The 27,862-nt window shown below is 37.0% G+C and overlaps 1 protein-coding gene across 1 annotated transcript; it reads left to right on the top strand.

Annotated features, from left to right (window-relative positions):
- The first annotated feature begins 1,624 nt into the window (after positions 1 to 1,624).
- Positions 1,625 to 27,862, top strand: LOC100375849 (uncharacterized). The gene is made up of 3 exons (XM_085496586.1): positions 1,625 to 1,741; positions 8,827 to 10,502; positions 26,624 to 27,862. The coding sequence occupies exons 2-3, from the start codon at positions 8,905 to 8,907 to the stop codon at positions 27,570 to 27,572; spliced, it is 2,547 nt and encodes an 848-aa protein (XP_085352712.1). The 5' UTR covers positions 1,625 to 1,741; positions 8,827 to 8,904; the 3' UTR covers positions 27,573 to 27,862.

The raw sequence follows: 27,862 nt of genomic DNA, 5'->3' as shown, positions 1-27,862 counted from the left end.
TTGTCCTGTTGGGTTCAACTTCCATTGCAATTTTAAGCATTAATAATCATTTTGAGCTAGCCAAGTCCCAAGGTTTGAAATTTTAGTGCTAAAACAGTTCTTTCTCAATTATTGAAATATGAATACATTGTTCATTTCTGAGCTTAGAGTTTGACCAAGTGCTAAAGTTCAGAATTTCAGATAGTAAAACAGTTCTTTACCAAGTATTGTTGACCAAAGTGGGTTCGAACCATGACCTTCGTATTGGTAGTCATTACCTATAATCCCTACTCTATAGGGGTTTGGTTGTGATATTTATATAAACATAGATGTTTCAAAAATACATCGTTCCGTGATATGCTCGACAATGCACTAAATAGAGCCTATTGTGTTTATGCAAATATACCGTTCACTGACAGCAATGTGGCAAACAGTGTGTGCTTTATTTCATTATACTGTTGCAGTATACGTCGCTGAATATAAGTGTAAGGTTGTTGTATTAATAAAAATGTATACCTAAGTGTGAAACACAAGAAACTGTCACAACGGATTGCACTAAGTGCAAGTGTTTGTCGATGTAGATCCATAGACTTGGTCAAAATTGGTCAATTTCTACAACACAGTTGACAGTGGGTATGTGACGTTCCCCTTCCAAGATCAATGAGCGCTTTGCACCAATTATACTGTGGCACTGTCACGCACGCGCATGTGTTGTGGAATACCTGAGAACAACCAGAAGCATATGCACTGCATGCACATATATCTGCGTAAATCTCTTGAATATTAATTTAATGTGGAATTATTAATTGACCTTCACCCTGTCTATTGTGGTTATTTGAAGACTGTACACATTGTCTACCATACTAAACTTATGCTGTATATGTGCCTTTGCGAGCCACTAAAGACTTTGAAACTATACAGCGCCACCAATGGCTGTTCTCATGACGATGTGGCCAGAGAGGAAATAGAAGTGAAAAACAAATACTACTATGCGGTTGGTCAGTTACTTCGGCCTGGGGGGGGGGGGGGGTCGGCAGATTTCATTTTGCCAGTTGTAAATCTCAGTTTACCCACCGCCTATCAAATAGAAAAAATTGAATCACTGCTTGAAATATATGTATAAACCACATGGGATCCATATAGAACAGAATGAAGTGCGGCGATTGTGGCAATATCAAGGCCATAAGTGTCATTTATTTTATATTCTGAAAACGTGGTGTAAACACAATTTGAAAATCGGCCTGTTATGAAAAATCAAATCAAATCAAACTGCCAGAATAGAGTACATACCAGACCAATATTATAAAATTTTTTTTACTGCGTGTATTAGTATTCAAGGTTTTGTTATAGGCTTTTGTGTTGATTTCATGTCCATGTGAAATGGTGATTGAACAATTGTATCCGTAAATATTAATTACTTTGTAGACGCAAAGAAGAGAGGGAATATTCAGAATTTCAAAAATACACAAAAAACATACTTGGAAACTTCGGATTATATATTTGATCCTCATTTCATATCTTCAGATTAGAACTTATTATCAGCAATATTAATATTATCGGAAAGAGAAGGAAGTTACATGTAATGCTCGGAGTATCATGATGGCCAAACCGAAACGAAGTTATCATCATATTAGTGTGTAGAGGGCGATGTTGTCAGTGACTCCATTTTGACGACACCGTGTGATTTGAAGTGGGTAAATTTTCACTGTCTTTATCATTAATTTTCAAGTATTCATCACTCACTAACGACCGATTTCCAATCGTAAGTATGCCGTCAACATTTTAATCGATAAAGTGGTCATATCGTATTTGAAGTTTTGAAATGTTTTCCGACGGAGTAATAAGACAATGACCTCTGTGACGTGACCTCGGCTTTGCATCACAGTCATCATGAAGTAGTGCAGGCTTTTATCGGTTATAAGATCATTTCAGAAATATTTTTCTCGGTTTACACGCTGTAAGACGGTATCTACATTTCTGAAATAAGTATATAACTCATAACAAAGCAAGCACTACTTCACGCGTGTCTGTGGCTTTTCAGACTTTGTAGACTAGGGCAGAGGCCGACGATCTATTCATGTGGTTGGTTACTGAATTGAATTCAATACATGGACGACTATGGGGCGAAACCAATATGCTCGGATGCAGTACCTTATCGTCGCTCAATATAATGCAAATTATAGAATCGACACAGTTTGATAATGTAATGCAAGCATATCTTATTACATTTATTGGCACAGTTCCAGAAGGGCTCATACCACTAATTGAATTTCCATAGACGACAATGTGAACATATGACGAGATTGCTATAAGAAAATGATGAAGAAAGTTGAAAACATGGCTCAAAAATGGGGTATCAACATGCCAGTAATCAACCATATGAAAAAAATTAACATGTTGGCCAGCTCAAACTCTTGCAAATCTCAGGTAAACAAGACACACCTACTGTATTTCGATTGCATCAAGAGAAATCACTGGAAAAACACCAAGATTAGAAACCCACAGGTACACAGCCGCAAAGTAGTAAACAAAAGACCACATGTTGGTCTCACCTTTGACCCAGGTGATTACGCCCTCAAACAGGGAGCACCTCAGAAAAAAAATATTTAAAAAAATTCATTGGTTCTTGCAAGGCATTGGTTGATTAGTGGCATGAGACCTTAAGAGAAATAAGAAGGTTTAATAAAGTTCTAGTTGATCTTATATATGATGGAATATCATTAGACAAGTAATTTCCCATGCCAAAAAAATCCCCAAAATTTAAACCCTGGGAGTTATTTATCAAAATCTACCACTTGGTGGCGCCCTATACCCAGACAATTAGTTGTAGAAAGTGGCAACATACACACTCAGCATAACACCAAATTAGATGGTAGGCAATGAATATAAGCCTGATTATTAGATGCAGTACTGTAAAGTATAATGTTCTCATTCACCACAAACAAGTACAGACCAACGTTTGGCATGATTAGTAATTTTAATTAATTTCTAGAAATAATACATAGAATTATGACAATTAAAGATAGTTTATCACTATAATTAAAAAAAAAATTCTACTGTATCAAAAGTCAATTCATCAGCTTATTATTTCTCCAATTAATTAAAAACAAAAAAAACAATTCCACGGTATCTGCATTTAGGCTGGAGACTTGTGACGGGCAACCTTGGATATACCAAAACACAGTGGTTTGATTTACCATGGCCACACATGGAATTTGCTCAACATAAAAAGCTTAATCAAATCTTATGAGAAAAAAAGTAGTTCAAAGAAACAATTTTATGATTTAAAAATAAATAAAAATATACAAACCAGAAAAGGGTCTAAATATAAAATACTCATATTACACATCCCTGATCAAATTAAATTCAAATCAACAGCATTTCTGATTAATTGGGGGGGGGGGGGGTTACAAGCACTGTTCAATAATAAACTCAAGATGGGATTAATTAGCTGACTATTCACAAACATTCTGAGAAAAGAGCAATAATTATGAAATTGAAAGAGTTGTAATACTTGGCTAATATACTGACAGTATGCAAATCTCTTGTCAAGATACACAACAACATTTTGAGAATTTATTTGAATATTTGGGATTTTGACCTCATTAAACTTTGAATAGGGTACATTAGAAATGACCGCACTACAAATTGTTAAGATTGTCTGCCATAATGTGAAAATAAGACAAAAAAACCATAAAATGGGGTTAAGCATTTTTCTCAGAATTCCTAGAGCCATTGAAATTAGTGGTGACATGAATAATTCATTGATGAATGAATACAATTTTTGGACCAGTTTAATAAAAAAGATTTATATTTACAGACCACAGCCCAGCCTAAATTATATTATTAAGATTAGGGCAAAAAATATACCGAATTACAAATTTTTAAAATTTTCAACCAAGATATAAGAGATTGACAGAAATGGGTGAAACGCATAGCAAAATATGACATTTCTGGATAAAAAAAATTACTCCATTGTGCCTAAATAGTTGAATACAAAGCAAGAAAAGTGGTAAAATAAAAATAAAAAAGATTCCCAGTTACTTTGCACTACACCTGCCAAATAAATGGAGCTGATCTCATGAAATATGTGCTTGAACACACAACCTCATAATTATCAGATCTATGCAAGGTCAGGAGAGGTCAAAACTTATGATAATTAGGTCAAACTAAACTTTGGTTATGTAAGATGAGATCTGCCAAAAATGACTAAATTCCAGTGAATAGAGCCATAATTATGGTCAAAACAACAACTTCAGGTGGTCCTAAGCAAACTGTCACTTCAGGGCTCATACCACTAATTGAATTCCCACTCTTGCAAATCTCAGGTAAACAAGACACACCTACTGTATTTGGATTGCACCAAGAGAAATCACTGGAAAACACCAATATTAGAACATCCAAATACACACAGAATAAACCCACAGGTACACAGCCGCAAAGTAGTAAACAAAAGACCACATGTTGGTCTCACCTTTGACCCAGGTGATTACGCCCTCAAACAGGGAGCACCTGAGAAAAAAATTATTTAAAAAATTTCATTGGTTCTTGCAAGGCATTTAAATTAGTGGCATGAGACTAGAAGCCGTACCTACACACGAATTGGTGACGTCACAAAATACATGACCTTGAATCAGGGTCGTTTGCTCAGTATACATGTATACTAATTGGTATATACAAATTACAATAAAGATACTTAAGACATTACACGTAAGGTGAAACAAATCACGTGAATGAATATAATGATAATAACGGAAATAAATCCTATCTTAACAGTTAAACAGAATGATCATATACACTTCAGTCTCGTTATAACGAACTCTTTGGGAGACATACAATTAGTTTATTATAGTGAAATATTCACTATAATGAAGCACATAATACATTGGGTTTGTTGTGAGCGGGAGACACAGTATGTGTTCATTATATCAGAAAATTCATTATAACTGTATTCATTATATTGAGGTTACAGTGTAGTCAGTGGGGTCACGCCAAGGGTCATGCACTTCCTTGCAAAATGGCTGTGTGGTTGGAACTGGGTCACGATGACGTTCCCTATATTACAAAAACAATTCAGTCAACAGACTAGACTGTCGACAGTCGGTCGTACCTAATATTAATCTGTTATTATTAAATATTGTGTATAAGCATAATAGGCATGAATAAATTGCGTACGCCGGGACAGGAAGTATGGAGTGTCGTCAGGCACGACCGACTGTTCGGTGCTGCAATTCACTGGTAAGATTTCTTACCATATCCGTTCAGACTAACATGACATTTCTTGCAAAGAATACCAGCAAGATATATATCCAATCATACCAGTATATTTATTTCATTATTTTAACAACTTGCAATTGTGGAAATTGATCAAACATGAGTTCTTTACACCTAAATAAGTATTAAATATTTGTCCATACATTTATTCTCTCAATTTAACAACTTGTAATAGTGGGAATTAATCAAACACCAGTTGTTTATTAGTCCCCGTTTGGACGAAGTCCGAAAACGAGGACTTATAATTTGGTCTCCGTCCGTCTGTACGTCTGTCCGTCCGTGTGTCCGTCCGTGTGTCCGTCCGGAGTCATATCTCAGAATCCTTTGAACTGATTCCGTTCATTCTTTGCATGTGCCTAGTACTTTATGTGGGGCATATGCACATGCAGTGGTTTAGCGATTCGATTCAAAATGGCCGACTGGCAGCCATCTTGTTCTTTGAAAATGTTGTATTTTGGACATGCTTTGTCAGTTTTCATTCAAACTTGGTACATAGATTATACATGTTAGGATACATGTCCATGACGATTTATTTCACAATTGGATCAAAGATGGCTGACTGGCAGCCATCTTGTTTTTTGAAAATGTTGTATTTTGGACATGCTTTGTCAGTTTCCATTCAAATTTAGTATATAGATCATACATGTTAGGATACATGTCCCTGACCATTCCTGAGTCTGTCAGTCCGTCTGTCCATCCGTGTGTCCGTCCGTTCATGTGTCAGTCTGTCCAGAGTCATATTACAGAATCCCTTTGACCGATTCCGTTCATTCTTTGCATGTGCCTAGTACTTGATGTGGCACATATGCACATGCAGTTGTTATCGATTTGATTCAAAATGGCCGACTGGCAGCCATCTTGTTTTTTGAAAATGTTGTATTTTGGACATGCTTTGTCAGTTGTCATTCAAACTTGGTACATAGATTATACATGTTAGGATACATGTCCATGACGATTTATTTTGCAATTGGATCAAAGATTGTCGACTGACAGGCATCTTGTTTTTTTATGCAGTGTCTTGGTCGTGCTCTGTCAGTTTTCATACAAATTTGGCACATACATGTACTTTATACATGTTAGGATGCATGTCCATGACAATTTGTTTCAAAATCTGGTCAAGGATGGCCGATTGACAGCAATCTGACTTTTTGGCCTTACTACTATATTTCCACAATTTATGTACCATTTTCATTCGTATTTGGCACATACATCATACGTATCAGTGTGTTTCATAATCAGATCAAAGATGGACGAATAACGGCTGTTTTTATTTTTGGCCATATTACTACTACACGGAACACATGTTTTGATGTAAATAAACAATCTGTTGTATACGCCACTTGGAACTCAAGTTTCAAGGACACGCTCACGACAACCCCTCCGCTTTAATATGACGATCACAAAGAGAACTTTCAAAAATTTAACGGGGACTGTGTCATTTTCAATGACTTGTTTATCAAAATAAGTCGCAAATAACTGTTGAGACATTTAATTTAACAACATATAATGTTGGGATTTAATTAAACGAGAGTTGTTTACACCAAAAAGCGTATCAAATATGTGTCCATACATTTATTCTCTCAATTTAACAACTTGTAATGGTGGAAAATAATTAAATGATAGTTGTTTAATCATTTAACATCATTCCAACTTACCCGCAGACAGTGCACAAGAGAGTATCATTATTGAGCTACAATTATTAACGTGTATTGGCATTAGGGTTCGGGTTGGGCCAGGTATGGGCATTGCAAATGGCAAACACCAAATTGGCAAGATGTACACTAACGGGTTATGGCATGCATATAGTTTACACAACGAGTACACCAAATTGGCAATATTTTTGACAATTGTGACTCAATGATAGAAACATGTTGTATTTCTTTATTTATACCATGGAGGTGTACATACACACTAAATATACACACTCATACAACGACAACCAGTCAGTCCATCGTGGTCTTGTGTGTCAGTTGTCTACACTGTGATCAGTAGGACCCGGTTTCAATTTCCATGTATTGACCTACAAATTAATGAATATTCATGAGCACAGAAACTGTCACGTCATGAACAAATTAGCATAATTTTAAACAAATTTGCATAAAGTGTAGGTACGACTTCTGGAACTATGCCCTTTTATTCATCAACGCCTCAAAAACCTCAACTCTCCAAATTGGTGTGGTTACCCTAGAAACTATGAATGAATATTTGCCACAAAACAACCTTTTCTTTCTTGTCATGCACCGTAATCATTTCAAGTGGATTGATTATGGTATTTCCATTACAAACATTTCAAACATCATCAACATCAGTGATAGTCTTAATGTTGTATGTTATGCCATATAAGCAGTACACTATATGTGTATTATTTTCCATATGTTCGTGTATGTGTTAATTTATGTTCGTTAATGTACTGTGGAATATTTACTGTGGAATCATTTCCTAATGTTGGGAAAATGATCACCTGCGCCATATTTTCCATATATTCATTTTGTTAGTGTTTTGAATTCCTTATATTCATGTATATGTTAATGTATGTGTATTAATTGGATTAGACTCAGTTCAGTGATTAACTGTTTAAACAAACGTCATTAATTTTTCTCACACAGGTTGTACAGTAAACAATTAATAAAGTAAAAACAAGAATTCTGAATATATTGTTGATGAATATATTTTAGTGTTAGTACACCCTCACTTATACCAGACATTCATTAGTTTCAGACATTCTGTATACTGTGGAATACCTTATTTTTGCTGGAATTAATTTTCGCTGAAAATGCTTTTTGGGCATTTTGTGTGGAATTTATTTTCACTGATTTTTGATGAGTTTAATGTGAAATATAGGAAAAAAAGTATATTCGCTGGATTTTATTTTCACGGAATCATCCCTTCAGCGAAAATAGCGAAAATTAATTCCAAGCGAAAATAAAGTATTTTACAGTATGTGTATTAATTGGATTAGGCCACTCAGTTCAGTTATTAACTATTTAAACAAACGTATCCTTCAATGAAATCATTAATTTTTCTCACACAGGTTGTATGGTAAACAATTATTAAAGTAAAAACAAGTATTCTGAATATATTGTTGATGAATATATTTTAGTATTAGTACACCCTCACTTATACCAGACAATCATTACCAGTAGTTTCAGACATTCTGTATATTGAAAAGCACTTGTCTAATAGCTTGGATTCTTGTTATGCACGTAGTTTCTGTAGACTTCTGCCAGATTTTTTCATTTTTTGACGCTACTTCAAATATTCAAAACAAAAACGTAGGTGATTCCGTTTAATCTATTTCAGTTAGATTTTTCAAGCATATAACTTACATAGTTCATCCAACCAAAAGCCACAATCATTTTATTAAAACAAAGCCAGAGTATAGCTATCATGCAGGAGTCAGTGTAGTGTACTGACCATATGCAAAATTTCTGAGGTAGCAAAGTTCAAACAACATAAACAATATACCAATGTTTGATTTTCATAAGCATGAGGTAAGAAAATATACAAAGGTCAAACACTTCTACCAAGTCTTCATACTGCTTTAATAAAAGTATTTGTGTGTTTCTTTCACAGTTGCGGTATTACCAAGACAGTGGGCTCAGAATATAAACTTACGAAGTGTTTATCTGTGGTATACTGCCAAGTAGTAATATGCTGAATAGTAGGGGAAAGATGATGGTTTGCGCAAAAAGTAAGAAGAATGTTACTGAATCAAGTATTTTCAAACAGAGTATGCAGACACACACCAATGACAAGCCTTTTCATTGCGAGGAATGTAAGAAAACCTTCACCTATTCAAGTCAGCTCAAACGACATGTACGAACACACACCAATGTGAAGCCTTATCATTGTGAACAATGTGAAAAGAGTTTTACCACATCAAGTTATCTCAAATATCATATTCAAACACATACCAATGAGAGGCCTTATCATTGTGAACAATGTGAAAAGTGTTTTGCCACATCAAGTCATCTCAAATATCATATACGAACACATACCACTGAGAAGCCTTATCGATGTGAGCAATGTGAAAAGAGTTATACGACATCAAGTCGTCTCAAATATCATATAAGAACACATACCAATGAGAGGCCTTATCAATGTGAGCAATGTGAAAAGAGTTATAACACATCAAGTAATCTCAAATATCATATACGAACACATACCAATGAAAGGCCTTATCAATGTGAGCAATGTGAAAAGAGTTATAACACATCAAGTGGTCTCAAATATCATATACGAACACATACCAATGAGAGGCCTTATCATTGTGAGCAATGTGAAAAGGGTTTTACCACATCAAGTAATCTCAAATGTCATATACGAACACATACCAATGAGAGGCCTTATCATTGTGAGCAATGCAAGAAATGTTTTAGCCAATCAGGTAACCTCAAACAATATTTACGAACACATACCAATGAGAAGCCTTATCATTGTGAACAATGTAAAAAGAGTTATACCACATCAAGTTATCTCAAATATCATACACGAACACATACCAATGAGAGGCCTTATCAATGTGAGCATTGTGAAAAGAGTTATAACACATCAAGTAATCTCAAATATCATATACGAACACATACCAATGAGAAGCCTTATCAATGTGAACAATGTAAAGCGAGTTTTACCCAATCAAGTAATCTCAAAAATCATATACGAACACATACCAATGAGAAGCCTTATCAATGTGAACAATGTAAAGCGAGTTTTACCCAATCAAGTAATCTCAAAAATCATATACGAACACATACCAATGAGAAGCCTTATCATTGTGAGCAATGTAAAAAGAGTTTTACCCAATCAAGTAATCTCAAATATCATATACGAACACATACCAATGAGAAGACTTATCAAAAGGAACACTCAGATTTATTCACTTTGCATAGTAGCTTAAACAGGAGAAGACATCAAAATAAACCTGAAAACTGTTCTTGCATAAATAATGGAAGTTATACCATGATAGATAATTCTCTAGAGCAGTTTTACTGTCGTCAGTGTGAGTGTATATACAGTCAATTATCTCATGAAAGAAACTCATTAATTATTCATACAGAGAAGAAATATACATATAGGTGGAAATCCATAAATAGTGAAAATCAGTTCACTGCCAAACTCAATAACCAAGATGAGTGTTCAAATGTGGGAGAACAGAAACGATTGTTCATTATGCATACTGGGTTCATTGTTGAGAAGAGAATTCACAAACACATAGAAGAATTCAGATTGTACAGCCACAAGATTGATGAGTGCTGAATAAGTTCATTGAAATAACACATTACATTTTGCATGCTGGGTTCAGACAAAGTAGAAGAATTAAGGCTATACTGCTACAAGGTTTAAGTTTTTCAAATTAACAAATAGTGTGTGGAGAGAAATGTGAACAAATTACTAATAATTTCTGAAAATGGCTGTCTGTATTTTTTAAAGCATATTAGTTTAGATAAATACTGATCTATGTTGATGTATAGTCTTTAGCATGTCTGTCTCTCTTTCTATCTATATCTGTATTTGTATGTCTGTTTTTATGTCATTGAACAGACAACTGGAATATATAATTAACATTTTTGGTATTACTTCAATTTTGTGAACATATAGGCAATATATTGTTGAAAGAAAACATCGATTTTTGCAACAGTGAATAATTTGCACGAAGTGTAAACTAGGATGCTACTCTGGATTATTCAAATTCCAAAAAAATAAAATAAACACGTTAATATATATTATAACACCTCATTATAAAAAATATATATGTAACAATTGTTCGTAATTTTTCAGGATATACCTCCGACATGGAATTCCAAATTATCCTATTCATTTCTCAGAATGGTAGATGTGAATTAAAATGAGTGTAATCCTGCATTAATTATCAATATTGTAGACATAACCATCAAACAAATGTCATTTTAATAATATTATGAATACAATGTAAACGATTCAAAATTGTGTAATTTTTGTGCAAAAGCTAGAAGATTTGTCTGTTTTGCTGTAAACATATGCCCATGTGCTAAGACTATGATCTCCCTACCAATTTTCTTTGGAACATTGGACTACTTCTTGGAAGACGTTAAGCAATCAGTGTTTGTTATGACTTTGCATTCAGTAGAAGAAAACTTGTATATCTGAAGTAACTACTATAATAAATTGTACGCTTGTGATCAAGTATTAATCAAGTGTAGAATGCCTCACGCATTTTTGTCCGAATCTGATTTAAAACTGTCTCAGAAATACAGCTAGTATACAAACCGTCAAGTGTATCTGCAATGACATTCAGAATGGGAATGCAGTTAACAGTTGTAATATGAATATGGATGGCATAATCTCATAATATTCAGTCGTATTCACAACCATAATTTGACATTCGTGTTATGGGGGTAAAAAAACAAGTGGAATAAAATCACTCTAATACACACTTTGTCTTGCTGGGTTCAACTTCCACTGCAATTTCAAGCATTAATACATTAATCATTTCTGAACTGAAGGGTTTGGTATTTTAGATGCTAAAAACAGTTCTTTCTCAATTATTGAAATATGAATATATCGTTCATTTCTGAGCGTTCGAACCATGACTCTCGTATTGGTAGTCATTATCTATAATCCCTACTTATAGGGGTTTAGTTGTGATATTTATATAAACATGTGTTTCAAGAATACATGGTCGTTCCATGATATGCACGACAATGCACTAAATAGAGCCTATTGTGTTTATGCAAACATACCTTTCACTGACAGCAATGTAGCCAAACGTCGTGTGAATTTATTTCATTATACTGTTGTAGTACAAGTCGCTGAAGTCGTTTCCGACCTCGTGGAATCACAAGATGCTGAATATAAGTGTAATGGTGTTGAACTAATAAAAATGTATAACTAAGGGTGAAACACAAGAAACTGTCACAGCGGATCATAGAGTATATATTCATTTCCTGTTTTGGAGTGGGTGTTCCAATTCTCTTTGCCTATGAACCCAATGGATGGTGTCGCCAAGAAGTATGTACATAATCTGAACCATGTACACATAGAACAAAGCACATGCCAATAAATAAATTCAACGTAAACGTTTTGTTGAACCACTGCTTATTCACGGGAATGGTGATAACTTCATTGATGTCCCTATGTTGTTGAACTTTATGAACAATCATAATATCTATCAAATACATGTATACATTATTTAGAAAACCTTATCCAGAGTTTTGGGAACCAGAACTGGAAATTGGTAGATGATTGTGAATGGAGTTATAACAAAATGATAGTGATGCCAGACTTTGGGTGTGAGAAAATTGAACATGATATTCAAAGGATATTCTCACTAAGTGTAAGTGTATGTAGATGTAGATTCATAGACAACAACACTGGGTGGGTATGTTAGGTTACCCTTCCAAGATCAACGAGCGCTTTCACCAACTATACTAGGGCACTGTCACGCATGCGTTGTGGAATACCTGAGAACAACCAGAAGTACCTGCACTGCGTGCACATATATCTTGAATATTAATTTAATGTGGAATTATTAATTGACCTTCACCCTGTCTATTGTGGTTATTTGAAGACTGTACACATTGTCTACCATACTAAACTTATGCTGTATATGTGCCTTTGCGAGCCACTAAAGACTTTGAAACTATACAGCGCCACCAATGGCTGTTCTCTGCACTGTGTGCCCAGGGGAAATAGAAGTGACAAACAAATACTACTAAGGGTCAGTTACTTCGGCCTGGGGAGGGGGGATGGTCGGCAGATTCCATTTTGTAAATCTCAGTTTACCCACCCCCTGTCAAATAGAAAAAAAGTGGGTCACCCGACCCATCATTATATTTTAAAACATGCTGACCCCCCCCCCCCCCGAAAAAACAAAGAAACATTAATGTATTATATGTGCAGTGCAAATATCCTGGTTTGCCATAATTTTGACATAATATTTAGTGTTTGCATTTATTAGACCTTAGGAGGAGAGGAAGCATTAAGTAAAAAAAACGACCACAGGAAGGAGGGAATTCTATGTTGCTAACAATAGTAAATAAAAGCAAAGCTCAGGAGTACTCACTTGATAAACGTCCTTATAAAATAGGAAAAAAAGATTTGAATCTAGGCGGTTTGAACTATTTGAAAACTAATTTGGATTTGAAATATCTTATAGACCAGGAATGCTTTACATCCGAAGCACAGTCTCTGCTAATGAAAACAAGGACACATTGATTTTGCTTAAATTTGTGTTGAATTTTGGTATTTTACAGAGCAAAAGATGCATATTTAAAAGTTAAAAATAAAACACTTTATTTACTTTTTCATCATTTATTTTAATTTATAAATCAGCAATTTCACAAAATCAACTTTTTTTGATTTGCTAAACAAAAACTGTCACGGCTCTTTGTACTAATTGCTTTGTTATCTTTCTGTCTCCTGTTATAATTTGATAAATCCAGTAAATATCCAACACAATGGTGCCTTCAGACTTCAGACTTCAAATAAAATAATCTAATATCAGCAGCACATGGACTTGGGATGTGTTAAACTTAATAGTATAATTGGGGCTCAAGCCGCATATCATAATTTGTTATATATTTGGCAACTTCAACCCCAAAATATTTAGCCTATAACTTATTTTTTTATCAAAAAATGTATAGGCAATATAGGTAATAGTTATTATTCAGAACTTGTACGATTAACTTTTTTTATATTTTGTTAAAAATAATTTTTTGAAAATATATTCATAAGTGCATGTGTCAATTCTGGAAAATATGGCGACCACCATTCACGATACAAAAAACAGGGTGCCCTCCCATTCGCAAAATAAAAAAACAGGGTACCCCCATATTGATCCACCGACCCACCCCAGGCTGAAGGAACTGTAGACGCAAAGAAAAAAGAGAGTATTTAGAATTTGAAAAATACACAAAAAACATAATTGGAAACTCTGGATTGCATATTTGATCCTCATTTCATATCTTTAGATTAGAACTTATTCTCAGAAATATTATCGGAAGAAGAAGGGAGTTGCATGTAATGCTCGTAGTGTCATGATGGCCAAGCCAAAACGAAGTTATCATCATATTAGTGTGTAGAGGGCGATGTTTTCAGTGACTCCATTTTGACGAAACCATGTGATGTGATTTTAAGTGGGTCAATTTTCACTGTCATTATCAATAATTTCATCACTCACCAACGTTCGATTTTCAATCGTAAGTATGCTATCAATATTTTTAATCGATAAAGTGGTCATATCTTTATTAACATTTTGTGACGGAGTAATAAGACATATGACTTCTGTGACGTGACCTCGGCTTTGCGTCACAGTTACCGTGAAGTAGTGCACGCTTTTATCGGTTATATGTTCAGTTCAGAAATAATTACACGCTGTAAGACGGTATCTACATTTCTGAAATAAGTGTATAACTCATAACAAAGCAAGCACTACTTCACGCGTGTCTGTGGCTTTTCGGCTATTGTAGACTAGGGCAGAGGCCGATGATCTATTCACGTGGTTGTTACTGAATTGAATTAAATACATGGACGACTATATGGGACGAAACCAATATGCTCGGATGCAGTAACTTATCGTAGCTCAATATAATGCAAATTATAGAATCGACACAGTTTGATAATGTAATGCAAGCATATCTTATTACATTTATTGGCACAGTTTCAGAAGCCTTATCCACACACGAATTGGTGACGTCACAAAATACATGACCTTCAATCGGGGTCGTTTGCTCAGTATACATGTATACTAATTGGTATATACAAATTACAATAAAGATACTTAAGACACATAAGGTAAAACAAATCACGTGACAATATAATGATAATAACGGTAATAAATCCTATCTTAACAGTTGAACAGAACGATCATATAGTCAGTGGGGTCACGCCAAGGGTTACGCACTTCGTTGCAAAATGGCGGTGTTATTGAAACTGGGTCATAATGACGCTCCCTATATTACGAAAACAATTCAGGAAACAGACGAATATCTTGTGTGGTGTTGTGGTATTTATACGGTGTCTGTGGAATTGTTGATTGAGGGTTCAAATTCAGATGTTAACATTTTGTTAGAAAAGCTTTACAATTAAATCAAATATCCAATGCTACCAGTAGATTTATTTCATTATTTGAACAACTTGCATTGGTGGAAGTTGATCAAACACGAGTTCTTTACACCTAAATAAGTATCAAATATTTGTCCATACATTTATTCTCTGAATTTAACAACTTGTAATGGTGGGAATTAATCAAACACGAGTTATTTACACCAAAATATGTCTCAAATATTTGTCGATCCATTTATTCTCTAAATTTAACAACTTGTAATGGTGGGAATTAATCAAACACGAGTTATTTACACCAAAATATGTCTCAAATATTTGTCCACACATTTATTCTCTCAATTTAACAACTTGTACTTGTGGAAAATAATTAAACGAGACCTGCTTTCACCAAAATAAGTATCAAATATTTGTCCATACATTATTCTCCCAATTTAACAACTTGTATTGGTGGGAATTAATCAAACGCCAGTTGTTTATACATCAAAATAAGTCTCAAATATTTGTCCATACATTTATTCACTCAATTTAACAACTTGTAATGGTGGAAAATAATTAAACGAGAGTTGTTTAATCATTTAACATCATTCCAACTTACCCGCAGACAGTGCACAAGAGAGTATTATTATTGAACACAATTATTAATGTGTATTGGCATTAGGGTTAGGGTCGGGTCAGGTATGGGCATTGCAAATGGCAAACACCAAATTGGCAAGATGTACACTAACGGGTAATGGCATGCATATAGTTTACACAAGGAGAAATTGGTAATATTTTTAACAATTGTGACTCAATAATAGAAATATGTTGTATATCTTTATATATACACACTAAATATACACACTCTTGCAAGAACAACCAGCCAGTCCATCGTGGTCTTGTGTGTCAGTTGTCTACATCGTGATCAGTAGGACCCGGGTTCACTTCCCATGTATTGACCCACAAATTAATAAATATTCATGAGCACAGAAACTGCCACGTCATGAACAAATTAGCATAATTTTAAACAAATTTGCATAAAGTGTAGGTACGACTTTTGGAACTATGCCCTTTTATTCATCAACGCCTCAAAAACCTCAACTCTCCAAATTGATGTGGTTACCCTAGAAACTATGAATGAATATTTGCCACAAAACAACCTTTTCTATCTTGTCACGCACCGTAATCATTTCAAGTGGATTGATTATGGTATTTCCATTACAAACATTTCAATTCACTACGTTCAATTACCCACCATAGACTCCGGTCAGTCAAAATGACTATTTTGAACTGTAGGCATTAATCAGCGATTCTGCCGGTGACTGAGTGATAGAATCTAGTTCAGGGGAAGCCCCATGACCCCAAGATTCTTTTACTCTTATGTCACGAACCCACGTGACCGCCACATGGCAGCGCCATAGACGGCTGTACAATCACTCTTCTTTCATCTTACTGGTAGGATAAGTTTTACTTGTCTTCTTTACCCTTGTGTCGTTTTCCCCTTTGTGTGTAATATTTTTTTTTCCACAACAAAGAAATTAAAACCCGGCGCCACTTGTTGGTTTCGTTGGGGAAACTTTTACTACTGTAATTCTCTTCCCTCATGTATGTTGTCTCATTTTATGCTTGATCTATGTATTTAGAAATGAATAGATGTAATGACAGCACCAGGGCTCGCTGCCGTTTTTCTCCTCGTGTTTCGAGTCGACTGTGCAGTGACTGACTGCGTCGCTCATTTTCTTCACAGCAAGGTCGCGCATCCAGTAAACAAATCAGTTAAAGTGAGTGCGTGTTTGGCACAAGTGGAAAGTCCTCACGCTCGGCTGCTGGTGTTGTGGAGGTACCAACATTTTTCTCGGTCTCCCCCCCCCCCGCCGCTGAACGGAGGGCATCCTCACAGTCTGTTTTTTCAGGTGGTGGTTTACCCGATTTTACCGGCTGCAGCGAGGCTGTGCCCCCGGCGGTTTTTCTTCTTTGGGCCCGTGGCGGGTCCCTTTGTGGACCCTTCCTCGCTCGGCGCCGGGTTTGCCTCCGGGTTGAGGGCTTTGGTCCAAGGACTGTTGGGGCAATTGCGTCCTTGGCAGACCGGGTAGATCAGATGCAGTCGGAGCAAGCTGTCTCCACTGCGGCCCCTCGGTGGAACACGAAAGCATGTTTGCATTCAAACACGTCTCTCCCGGAGAATCCCTGTTCCCAGCCGGATACAGCTGGTACTCTGGGTGGTCCCTCAGAGTCTTCCATCCGTAATAACTCGGTGAGCAACGCTTTTGGAGTGATGCGGAGTATCATCGATCTCAGTGATATGATGTAAATACCCCCACCATTGATCCTAAGGTGACCACCTAAGGTTGTTTCAACGCTTATGGGATCACGGGCGTCTGGATCCAAAGCAACCCCTCTCTCCCTCTCGGCACGTCTCTCCCTGTTCGTCTGAGTGTGGAGTGGGGCGCAGGACAAGCAAACGGTGTTGATGGGCGGACGTTGGTCAGCTGCGGAGGACGTAACACTTAAGGCCCCCGGGTGGGGAAAACCTTAGGCAACACTTCCCGCTGGCCCAAACGTTACCCTGTCGGTGTGGTTTCGGGATCAGACCCCATAACGTGGAATGAGACCAAAACACCCCCAACCGGATCCCAAGGCTTCTTCCCCAGACCCCAGTTCCGTTTGGCAAATCGGGCAAAGGGGGACAGCCGCGTTTCATGGGCGTTCTCGCCAGCTCATTCGGAGACGACCCATCCAGCCCTGAGGGCAGAGTTGCTTGAGCGCATTATTGTGTATGCCCAGGACACTGGAGACCTCAGAGGCAGAACACACCAACCTCCTAGCACTTTTGGTCGGGCCACTACTGTGCTACGAGATGCGACCTTAGACACACATGTTTTCATCGACAAGCTGAGTCAGGGAGTGCATCCCCACCTCAGTGACGCAGACTGGGCATCTTCCACCCTCTTTGTTCAGGGAATGGTGGGTTCAGTATCGGAGCTTTGGAGTGCAATAAACCAGAGGGTTCAGATCGAATCCGCTAGCCAGTTGGCCCTGCCAAGGGCAAGCGGAGGGCACCCCAAGCACAGAAAACACAATGCCCTAGAGTGGCGTCCACTAGCCAGAGTCAGGCAGGAGGCAAGCACTCATACCCTTCCACGGGAGGGAAGATTAGTGGTGCGTCCCCAGGGAGGAAAGAGCCAGGTGGTGGCTCCTCACCCTCCCTGGCCGGACATCTACCCCGGCAGCGGGGGAAGCATGTTTGACTCTCACCTCTGCAACCGGGGGGACAGGCATGTGTTCGGCGAGTGACCAGGTCACAACTTAGTGACTACTTCAGGCCTTGGAAAACTAGCCTCATGGGAGAAGAGAGCACCCCCCCTGCAACTGCCGAACCCATGGCCACATATCTCTGTCGTACACAGATTGTGCCGGTGTACATAAATAATTCCCAGAAATTTATTGATCAATTACAAACTTCACATATACAGGTTATGCACAATAAATTGCATATATTAATAGACACAATTTCACGAGTGTATTAAAGAGTGTTATTGGGGGTTAATTATGTCATTGACCGGACGACTTGTGGTATAAAATGTGGTTTAAGGTAGAGTTTACCTGACAGGTATTTTAATTAGTTAATTAGGAAACCAAGATGACCTCCCTTGTTCACAAAACTATATATTTTCAGAAAGCGTATTGTATGAATTTTAAAGTTTTGTTGATTTAAAAAAAATCCTAAACCATGCTTCTGTTTCCTGTCAAAAATTGGTTTATGGGTACATCTGTTTACTATGAAGAAAGTGTCGTCTTGAAAACTGTCTACCAGTTGTCAATTTTGTAGGGCAGCAGCTCAAATTTCACTACTTCAAGTTTATGCATAAATTAAATTCCAGGCTAGTTTTCTGTACGATTGCTGTAACACTATTCAACTAAAAACAATGTCCCGACGGCGTTTTGAAGATAAACACATTGTCAATCATTTGTGAAAATTTCAAAACAAAAGGGCAAAGCCTCTAGGAGCTATTTTTTTTAAAGTTCTGGAATGTGCACTAAAAAGAAGCTGAGATAATTGCTAATTGCATAACAATGTTATGTAAAAAGTTAAATATAGTGCATAATATGGAGATCCTGTCATTTCTTTTTTTCACCATGTTTTTTTTATTATTTATGTACAGCTCTGCTAAATCTTGCTAAGCATTCAAAAGAGATAGTGTTTGCACCTGTTATCTATATTTTAAATAAATAAACGCTGCTCGGACCGACAAGTATGATATATAGAAGATAATATTTGGTAATCGTAGTCCTAAATAACTATTAAAAATAGCTAGACGTTTCGAGCAATGGCTCTTTATCGATAGCATAGAAGCAAGTGTGATAACGTACAGGTAGAACATAGGAACGTAAGAACGCGCATGAACTATAAGTTAGAATCACAAAAAATTCTACAGTAGAACAAATAACGCGCCTTAGGTAGTGAGCTCAACAAATGAGTTGAACTGTTTGTTAATACCATGGGGTTCTTTAGTTCCAAGGCGGAATATAGTTTCCTCCTCGACACGCCTGAGCTGATTTTCGTTGCCATTGACAACACATACATCAGAAATAGACATATCTGTAATATTATGTCCACTAGAATTAAAATGAAGTGAAACCGGATAATAACGATTTTTCTGTCTAGTTTGCCGTAGATGCTCAGCAAACCGATCACCCAGTCGACACACTGTAGAACCAATATAAAGTTTACCGCATCTAATACATGAAATGCAATGTACAACATTCATAGTGATACAACTGAACGGATATTTGACCTCAACATCTCCCTTGGGACCAAATATACGATTAGTGTCTGTAATAAAAGGACAAGTATTACACCTAGGACGATTACACGGGACAGAACCATATTTCTCAGGGTCTCCCCTTTCACCCGTATGCACCAATAACCTCCTTAAATTAGTGTCACGGCGCCAGGCAGTAGTAGGCATTAGTGGAAACGTAGAACTTGTCTCCTCACTGGTCTGTAAAATGTGAAAATGTTTGTACATAATGTTTTTAATCCTGACATTTAAAGGATGGTACGTAAGTGCCAAAATTACACGATCCTGATTGTCACGGGAAACCGTAGAACCAATACAATCAGTTCTTGACATTGACACAACCTTGGCCAATGAATGCTTTCCCAGTGACATTACGAGGATAACCCCGTTTACTGAAATAATCACATAAAATCCTCGCCTGGTTACGGAAATCAGTATCACCGCTGCAAATACGACGTACCCGGAGTAACTGCGAGTAAGGTATGGAGTCCTTCATTCTAGTAGGATGTGATGATTCATACTGTAAATAACAATGTGAATCAGTAGGTTTTGTGTAGATTGATGTAGAAATGCGATCACCATCTACCTTAGTAGAAATATCGAGAAATGGTAGTGTTATTTCTGATATCTCATGTGTGTATTGTATGGCGGGATTAAAGTTCTTCACAAAGTCAATGAACTGTAATAACTCATCCCGACTGCTAGACATGGCACCAAAGCCATCATCAATGTACCTGACATAAAATTCAGGTTTAGTGCCTTGAAAGGACGAAAAAATTAACTCCTCTTGATATGACATGAATAACCATGCATAGCTCGGACCAAAACAACTGCCCATAGCCACACCTCGTTTCTGTATATAATGTTTACCATTAAAAGAAAAGCAATTCCCGTTCAAAACTAATTCCGCTAAGCGCACCAACACAAACGTTGGAGGATCCTTAACTGTCCTTTTATTCAGAAAATGCTGTAAAGCCAACAGTCCATCAGTGTGCGGGATAGATGTATAAAGGGATTTTACATCCATAGAAAACAAAAATCTGGGTTTATCCGGTGTGAAACGAAATAACTCTAGTTTCCTAAGTGCATCATTAGTATCCTGAACATACGTAGGCTGTGACGCAACAATTGGTCTCAACATTGAATCCAAGTATCGAGCTATGTGCTCAGTCGGACAATTACATGCTGAGACAATGGGTCTACCAGGGTTGTTTACCTTGTGAATCTTAGGTAATAGATAAAAGACTGATGTCTGTGGTCTGCGCACTATAAGATTTTTGGCCTCTATCGGCAAATCACCTTTAGCAATATAGCCATTAACCACATCACCTATTTCCCGTTGTATTTCATTCGTGAGATCCACACCAAGTGCCCGGTAGGAGTCTGTATCCGATAACTGCCTCTCTGCCTCAACCAGATACAAATCTCTACGCCAAACCACCACTGCTCCACCCTTGTCAGCTGGCTTAATAACAATCTCATCACGTCGTGACTTAAGAGAATTAAGAGCGTCACGTTCCTGACGAGTTATATTGCTATTTTGCCATTTCTGATTATTAAACTTAATAGTATGTATTTCTCGTCTACACACACTTATATAATGATCCAGAGTATCATTACGACCAGGTGGTGGTGTCCAATAAGACACAGATGGTGGTGCTCCAAATAAACGAGCGTTGAGGCAGAGAGGCAGTTATCGGATACAGACTCCTACCGGGCACTTGGTGTGGATCTCACGAATGAAATACAACGGGAAATAGGTGATGTGGTTAATGGCTATATTGCTAGACGTTTCGAGCAATGGCAACGAAAATCAGCTCAGGCGTGTCGAGGAGGAAACTATATTCCGCCTTGGAACTAAAGAACCCCATGGTATTAACAAACAGTTCAACTGATTTGTTGAGCTCACTATCTAAGGCGCGTTATTTGTTCTACTGTGGAATTTTTTGTGATTCTAACTTATAGTTCATGCGCGTTCTTACGTTCCTATGTTCTACCTGTACGTTATCACACTTGCTTCTATGCTATCGATAAAGAGCCATTGCTCGAAACGTCTAGCTATTTTTAATAGTTATTTAGGACTACGATTACCAAATATTATCTTCTATATATCATACTTGTCGGTCCGAGCAGCGTTTATTTATTTATAAACTACTATTACGATTTTTCTATTTGCTGCTATCTTACTAATGTCATCGGGTAAGAATTTCCATCAACGCCGTGCACATCGTTTGTTTGTGGAGAGTACTAGGGGTCTGCCGGAAAATGTAAGAACTGTCGCGGTCAGCTTTTGCAAGGCGACTTTTGGGAAGACTAGATGTACCAGCCACATATTTTTCATTGATGCTTGCCTTCGGAAAAAAGTGATTCCTGTTGGATTTAGACTTAACTTCAGAGCGGCAAGTAGCAGTGTATCGGACGCTTTTCTACGACACTGTAATCAACGCCTTAATAGGTGTTCGCGCAGCCTGATGAATTCTACTATTCGGGACAATGTTTTTAAATGTAAGCTTCACCATAAACAGCATCTCGATTCATTGGATTCATTATATTACCTGTGCCGACCAACCCAGATAAGTGCAATTTTTACGGCTGTTCATTCTCTGAATATGCGTTTATACCATGCTTTGCGGAGACGCAAATTAATGAAATTGAACAGACTCTGTGCAGGTAAGTATAAAGAAAAGGGTGAGTACAGGTTGCCTTTTGCTGAGCGCGAAAATGTTCGCCGCGTGGTCACTATCCCTGAGGACCTCCCTCTTAGTGTATCCGAACGTAGCGTATTGAGTCGGGGACTGAATTTCATTCCGGTTAAATCTAGAGTAAATGAATTTCAGGTGAAACGCGACGCTGACAGTTTTTTTCGCCGACTTCGACTGAAGGAGTACCATGCGCAGGACGCTGATCGCGATGAAGCTAGCCAGGACATGGATACTATTCACAACGCTCGTTTATTTGGAGCACCACCATCTGTGTCTTATTGGACACCACCACCTGGTCGTAATGATACTCTGGATCATTATATAAGTGTGTGTAGACGAGAAATACATACTATTAAGTTTAATAATCAGAAATGGCAAAATAGCAATATAACTCGTCAGGAACGTGATGCTCTTAATTCTCTTAAGTCACGACGTGATGAGATTGTTATTAAGCCAGCTGACAAGGGTGGAGCAGTGGTGGTTTGGCGTAGAGATTTGTATCTGGTTGAGGCAGAGAGGCAGTTATCGGATACAGACTCCTACCGGGCACTTGGTGTGGATCTCACGAATGAAATACAACGGGAAATAGGTGATGTGGTTAATGGCTATATTGCTAAAGGTGATTTGCCGATAGAGGCCAAAAATCTTATAGTGCGCAGACCACGGACATCAGTCTTTTATCTATTACCTAAGATTCACAAGATAAACAACCCTGGTAGACCCATTGTCTCAGCATGTAATTGTCCGACTGAGCACATAGCTCGATACTTGGATTCAATGTTGAGACCAATTGTTGCGTCACAGCCTACGTATGTTCAGGATACTAATGATGCACTTAGGAAACTAGAGTTATTTCGTTTCACACTGGATAAACCCAGATTTTTGTTTTCTATGGATGTAAAATCCCTTTATACATCTATCCCGCACACTGATGGACTGTTGGCTTTACAGCATTTTCTGAATAAAAGGACAGTTAAGGATCCTCCAACGTTTGTGTTGGTGCGCTTAGTGGAATTAGTTTTGAACGGGAATTGCTTTTCTTTTAATGGTAAACATTATATACAGAAACGAGGTGTGGCTATGGGCAGTTGTTTTGGTCCGAGCTATGCATGTTTATTCATGTCATATCAAGAGGAGTTAATTTTTTCGTCCTTTCAAGGCACTAAACCTGAATTTTATGTCAGGTACATTGATGATGGCTTTGGTGCCATGTCTAGCAGTCGGGATGAGTTATTACAGTTCGTTGACTTTGTGAAGAACTTTAATCCCGCCATACAATACACACATGAGATATCAGAAATAACACTACCATTTCTCGATATTTCTACTAAGGTAGATGGTGATCGCATTTCTACATCAATCTACACAAAACCTACTGATTCACATTGTTATTTACAGTATGAATCATCACATCCTACTAGAATGAAGGACTCCATACCTTACTCGCAGTTACTCCGGGTACGTCGTATTTGCAGCGATGATACTGATTTCCGTAACCAGGCGAGGATTTTATGTGATTATTTCAGTAAACGGGGTTATCCTCGTAATGTCACTGGGAAAGCATTGGCCAAGGTTGTGTCAATGTCAAGAACTGATTGTATTGGTTCTACGGTTTCCCGTGACAATCAGGATCGTGTAATTTTGGCACTTACGTACCATCCTTTAAATGTCAGGATTAAAAACATTATGTACAAACATTTTCACATTTTACAGACCAGTGAGGAGACAAGTTCTACGTTTCCACTAATGCCTACTACTGCCTGGCGCCGTGACACTAATTTAAGGAGGTTATTGGTGCATACGGGTGAAAGGGGAGACCCTGAGAAATATGGTTCTGTCCCGTGCAATCGTCCTAGGTGTAATACTGTAAAATGATTAATTTTCACTGGGTTTAAACTTCACTGATTTACTATTTCAGGCATATTCAGTGGGTTTTAAATTCACGGTTTCGTCATTTAGATAATGTGTTCTATGCTAAATTTTACATATTCACTGGGTTTTAATTTAGCGCATTTTCCAGTCAGCGAAATAAGCTAAATTAAAACCCAGTGAATAATTAACCCCTTTACAGTACTTGTCCTTTTATTACAGACACTAATCGTATATTTGTTCCCAAGGGAGATGTTGAGGTCAAATATCCGTTCAGTTGTATCACTATGAATGTTGTATATTGCATTTCATGTATTAGATGCGGTAAACTTTATATTGGTTCTACAGTTCGTCGACTGGGTGATCGGTTTGCTGAGCATCTACGGCAAACTAGACAGAAAAATCGTTATTATCCGGTTTCACTTCATTTTAATTCTAGTGGACATAATATTACAGATATGTCTATTTCTGGTGTATGTGTTGTCAATGGCAACGAAAATCAGCTCAGGCGTGTCGAGGAGGAAACTATATTCCGCCTTGGAACTAAAGAACCCCATGGTATTAACAAACAGTTCAACTCATTTGTTGAGCTCACTACCTAAGGCGCGTTATTTGTTCTACTGTGGAATTTTTTGTGATTCTAACTTATAGTTCATGCGCGTTCTTACGTTCCTATGTTCTACCTGTACGTTATCACACTTGCTTCTATGCTATCGATAAAGAGCCATTGCTCGAAACGTCTAGCTATTTTTAATAGTTATTTAGGACTATGATTACCAAATATTATCTTCTATATATCTATATTTTAAAATCGGTTTTAGAGTATGTTCCACTATTCACAATTCTACAAAATTTCAACAGTCTATAGCCAAAACTTTTTGAATAATAAAATGCAAAAAAAAAAATCACTCCAAGTGCCCACAAACCTGCATCTCTACCTTAAACAACACACAATGATTTGATGTCTTGCATCATTAACAGGCAGCCATATTGGTTTTAAGTTTAGGTCTGCTTTCATCAGAAATGAGTGAGAGCCGACGTTGTTTATATTGGGGAATGCATGTTGTAATATACCAACCTTCAACATAAATGACTTTTTCGTGAAAAGCAATTGTCTAATAGCTTGGATTCTTGTTATGTAGGTAGTTCCTATGGACCTCTGCCAGATTTGTTTCTTTATTTCCAATATTCAAAACAAAAACGTAGGTGACTTCATTTAATCTATTTCAGTTAGTTTTTTCAAGCATATAAGTTACATATTTCATCAAACCAAAAGCCACAATCATTTTATTGATACAAAGCCAGAGTATAGCTGACATGCAGGAGTCAGTGTAGTGTACTGACCATATGCGAAATTTCTGAAGTAGCAAAGTTCAAACAACATAAACAAAATATCAATGTTTGATTGTCATAAGTATGAGTTAAAAAAATATACAAAGGTCAAACACTTCTACCAAGACTTCATCCTGCTTTAATAAAAGTATGTTTTTTTTCACAGTTGCGGTATTACCAGGACAGTGACCTCAGAACATAAACTGACGAAGAGTTTATCTGTGGTATACTGTCAAGCAGTATTATGCTGAATAGCAGGCAAAAGATGATGGTTTGCGAAAAAAGTAAGAAGAATATTACTGAGTCAAGTATTTTCAAACAGAATATGCAGACACACACCAATGACAAGCTTTTTGGTTGTGAGAAATGTAAGAAAACCTTCACCTATTCAAGTCATCTCAAACGACATATGCGAACACATAACAATGAGAAGCCTTATCATTGTGAGCAATGTGAAAAGAGTTTTAACACATCAAGTCACCTCAAACAACATATACGAACTCATACCAATGAGAAGCCTCATCATTGTGAACAATGCAAGAAATGTTTTAGCCAATCAGGTAACCTCAAACAACATTTACGAACACATACCAATGAAAAGCCTTATCATTGTGAGCAATGTGAAAAGAGTTTTACCACATCATGTAGTCTCAAATATCATATACGAACACATACCAATGAGAAGCCTTATCATTGTGAGCAATGTAAAAAGAGTTTTACCACATCATGTAATCTCAAACAACATATACGAACACATACCAATGAGAAGCCTTATCAGTGTGAGCAATGCAAGAAATGTTTTAGCCAATCAGGTAGCCTCAAACAACATTTACGAACACATACCAATGAGAAGCCTTATCATTGTGAACAATGTGAAAAGAGTTTTACTCAATTAAGTTATTTCAAATATCATATACGAGCACATACCAATGAGAACCCTTATCATTGTCAACAATGTCCAAAGAGTTATACCACATCAAGTCATCTCAAACGGCATATACGAACACATAGCAATGAGAAGCCGTATCATTGTGAGCAATGTGAGAAGAATTTTACCTCATCTAGTAATCTCAAGCGGCATATGCGAACACATACCAATGACAAGCTTTATCATTGTGAACAATGTGAAAAGAGTTTTACCCAATCAAGTAATCTCAAATATCATATGCTAACACATAACATAGTAAAACCTTGTCAAGAGGAACACTCAGATTTATTCACTTGGCATAATAGCTTAAACAAGAGAAGACATCAAAATAAACCTGAAAACTGTTCTTGCATAAATAATGGAAGTTATACCATGATAGATAATTCGGCAGAGCAGTTTTACTGTCGTCAGTGTGAGTGTATATACAGTCAATTATCCCATGAAAGAAACTCATTAATTATTCACACAGAGAAGAAATATACATATAGGTGGATATCCATAAATGGTGAAAATCAGTTCACTGTCACACTCAACAGACAAGATGAGAGTTCAAATGTGGAAGAACAGAAACGATTGTTTATTATGCATACTGGGTTCATTGTTGAGAAGAGAATTCACAAACACATAGAAGAATTCAGATTGTACAGCCACAGAATGGATAAGTGCTGAATAAGTTCATTGAAATAATACATTACATTTTGCATTCTGGGTTCAGACAAAGTAGAAGAATTCAGGCTATACTGCTGCAAGGTTTAGGTTTTTCGATTTACAAATATTGTGTGAAATGTAAACAATTTACTAATAATTTCTGAAACTGGCTGTCCGTATTTCTTAATGCATATTAATTTAGAGAAATACTGATATATGCTGATGTCTAGTCGTTAGCATGTTTCTAACTATATCTCTATTTGTATGTCAGTTTTTATGTCATTAAACAGGCAACTGGAATATATAATTAA

The sequence above is a fragment of the Saccoglossus kowalevskii genome, chromosome 1 (assembly GCF_978046115.1).
Source record: "Saccoglossus kowalevskii chromosome 1, keSacKowa6.1, whole genome shotgun sequence".
In the NCBI taxonomy this organism is placed as follows: Eukaryota; Metazoa; Hemichordata; class Enteropneusta; family Harrimaniidae; genus Saccoglossus; species Saccoglossus kowalevskii.
This window is presented reverse-complemented; position numbering and strand designations above follow the sequence as displayed.

What these genes read in the sequence shown, in the direction of transcription:
- LOC100375849 (XM_085496586.1), top strand. Translation starts at nt 8,905, where the DNA reads ATGCTGAATAGTAGGGGAAAGATGATGGTTTGCGCAAAAAGTAAGAAG. An exon ending in TACAGCCACAAGATTGATGA is followed by an intron (nt 10,503 to 26,623) that starts GTGCTGAATAAG and finishes CACATCATGTAG; the next exon opens with TCTCAAATATCATATACGAA.